Source organism: Panulirus ornatus, chromosome 18 (genome assembly GCF_036320965.1).
Source record: "Panulirus ornatus isolate Po-2019 chromosome 18, ASM3632096v1, whole genome shotgun sequence".
NCBI classification, from domain to species: domain Eukaryota; kingdom Metazoa; phylum Arthropoda; class Malacostraca; order Decapoda; family Palinuridae; genus Panulirus; species Panulirus ornatus.
In genome coordinates, this window is record NC_092241.1 from 16,605,642 (window position 1) to 16,607,664 (window position 2,023).

General features: G+C 35.0%; 1 protein-coding gene across 1 annotated transcript; it reads right to left on the reverse strand.

The window, feature by feature from the left end:
- Positions 1-696: 696 nt before the first annotated feature.
- LOC139754926 (caspase-9-like) lies at positions 697-1,338 on the reverse strand. The gene has a single exon (XM_071672747.1). It carries the CDS (start codon positions 1,336-1,338, stop codon positions 697-699), a length of 642 nt encoding a protein of 213 aa, XP_071528848.1.
- Positions 1,339-2,023: the final 685 nt, after the last annotated feature.

Below are 2,023 nucleotides of genomic sequence, written 5' to 3' on the forward strand. Positions count from 1 at the left end.
TATATATATATATATGTATATATATATATATATATATATATATATATATATATATATACATATATATATATATATATATATATATATATGTGTGTGTATATACATGTGTATGGGGTTGGGTTGGGCCATTTCTTTCGTCTGTTTCCTTGGGTTACCTCGCAAACGCGGGAGACAGCGACAAAGCAAAAAAAAAAAAAAAAAAATACATATATATATATATATATATATATATATATATATATATATATATATATATATATATATATATATATATATATATATATATATATACTTTTTTTTTTTCATACTCTTCGCCATTTCCCGCGATAGCGAAGTAGCGTTAAGAACAGAGGACTGGGTCTTTGAGGGAATATCCTCTCCTGGCCCTCTTCTCTGTTCATTATTTTGGAAAATTAAAAAAAAAAAAAACGAGAGGGGAGGATTTCCAGCCCCCCGCTCCCTTCCATTTTAGTCGCCTTCTACGACACGCAGGGAATACGTGGGAAGTATTCTTTCTCCCCTATCCCCAGGGAATATATATATATATATATATATATATATATATATATATATATATATATATATATATAAATATATATATATATATATATATATATATTTTAAATATATATATTTAGTAAATACTGTTGTAACAAGTCCATAAAGAAGAACGTTCTGATACAGAATGGTGAAATCCTACGTGTAACTTAATGGTTCAGGGTTGAAGTAGAAATGTCGATCAAAGGCTCTCTGAACAAACTCGCACACCTGCTTACAACCATTATCCGTATAATTTTCACGCACCCGTAGAGAAACCATTTTCATCAGAGACTCTAGTTCCGAATTATGAGCATTGTTCACAAAAACATGGCAGATAGCTTCCATCAACCATGATCCTCTATTAGGGTGACGAAATGATACAAAACCTTCAACTGAAGAGTAAACGATGTACATGTCAGTGAAGGTTGGATCCCTATGCACAACTGCTTCACCAAAATGAGCTGAATCTCTCTGGACATTAAGACCCCGAGAGTACATCACTCTTTGAGGTGTTGCTTCTACTCCAACATCGGGTTCTGAACTCCTGCAATACTGGAAGATGAAGATCTTGAGTTTTCCTTTTAAGGCTGGGCACTCTTTATTACTAAATCTCTCTACAACATCATTTACAGTAATGTAGAGATTGTCAGAAGTGTAGAAAGACTTTTCATCACGACCATGACTCATAATAATCACAATACAAGCGTCCACGGATTTCAATTCCTCATGTGACAGGAATTCTCGAAGTGCTTTTATTGTCTCATATTTGTTCAAGTTGATATGTTGTTTTGGTATCATGTAACCCATTTGTGATAATAAAACTGTAAGGTTCTTCACATCAATTTCTGAGCCCTCACGGTATATATATATATATACATATATATATATATATATATATATATATATATATATATGTATATATATATATATATATATATATATATATATATATATTTTTTTTTTTTTTTTTTTTTTTATACTTTGTCGCTGTCTCCCGCGTTTGCGAGGTAGCGCAAGGAAACAGACGAAAGAAATGGCCCCCCCCCCCATACACATGTACATACACACGTCCACACACGCAAATATACATACCTACACAGCTTTCCATGGTTTACCCCAGACGCTTCACATGCCTTGATTCACTCCACTGACAGCACGTCAACCCCTGTATACCACATCGCTCCAATTCACTCTATTCCTTGCCCTCCTTTCACCCTCCTGCATGTTCAGGCCCCGATCACACAAAATCTTTTTCACTCCATCTTTCCACCTCCAATTTGGTCTCCCTCTTCTCCTCGTTCCCTCCACCTCCGACACATATATCCTCTTGGTCAATCTTTCCTCACTCATTCTCTCCATGTGCCCAAACCATTTCAAAACACCCTCTTCTGCTCTCTCAACCACGCTCTTTTTATTTCCACACATCTCTCTTACCCTTACGTTACTTACTCGATCAAACCACCTCACACCACACATTGTCCTC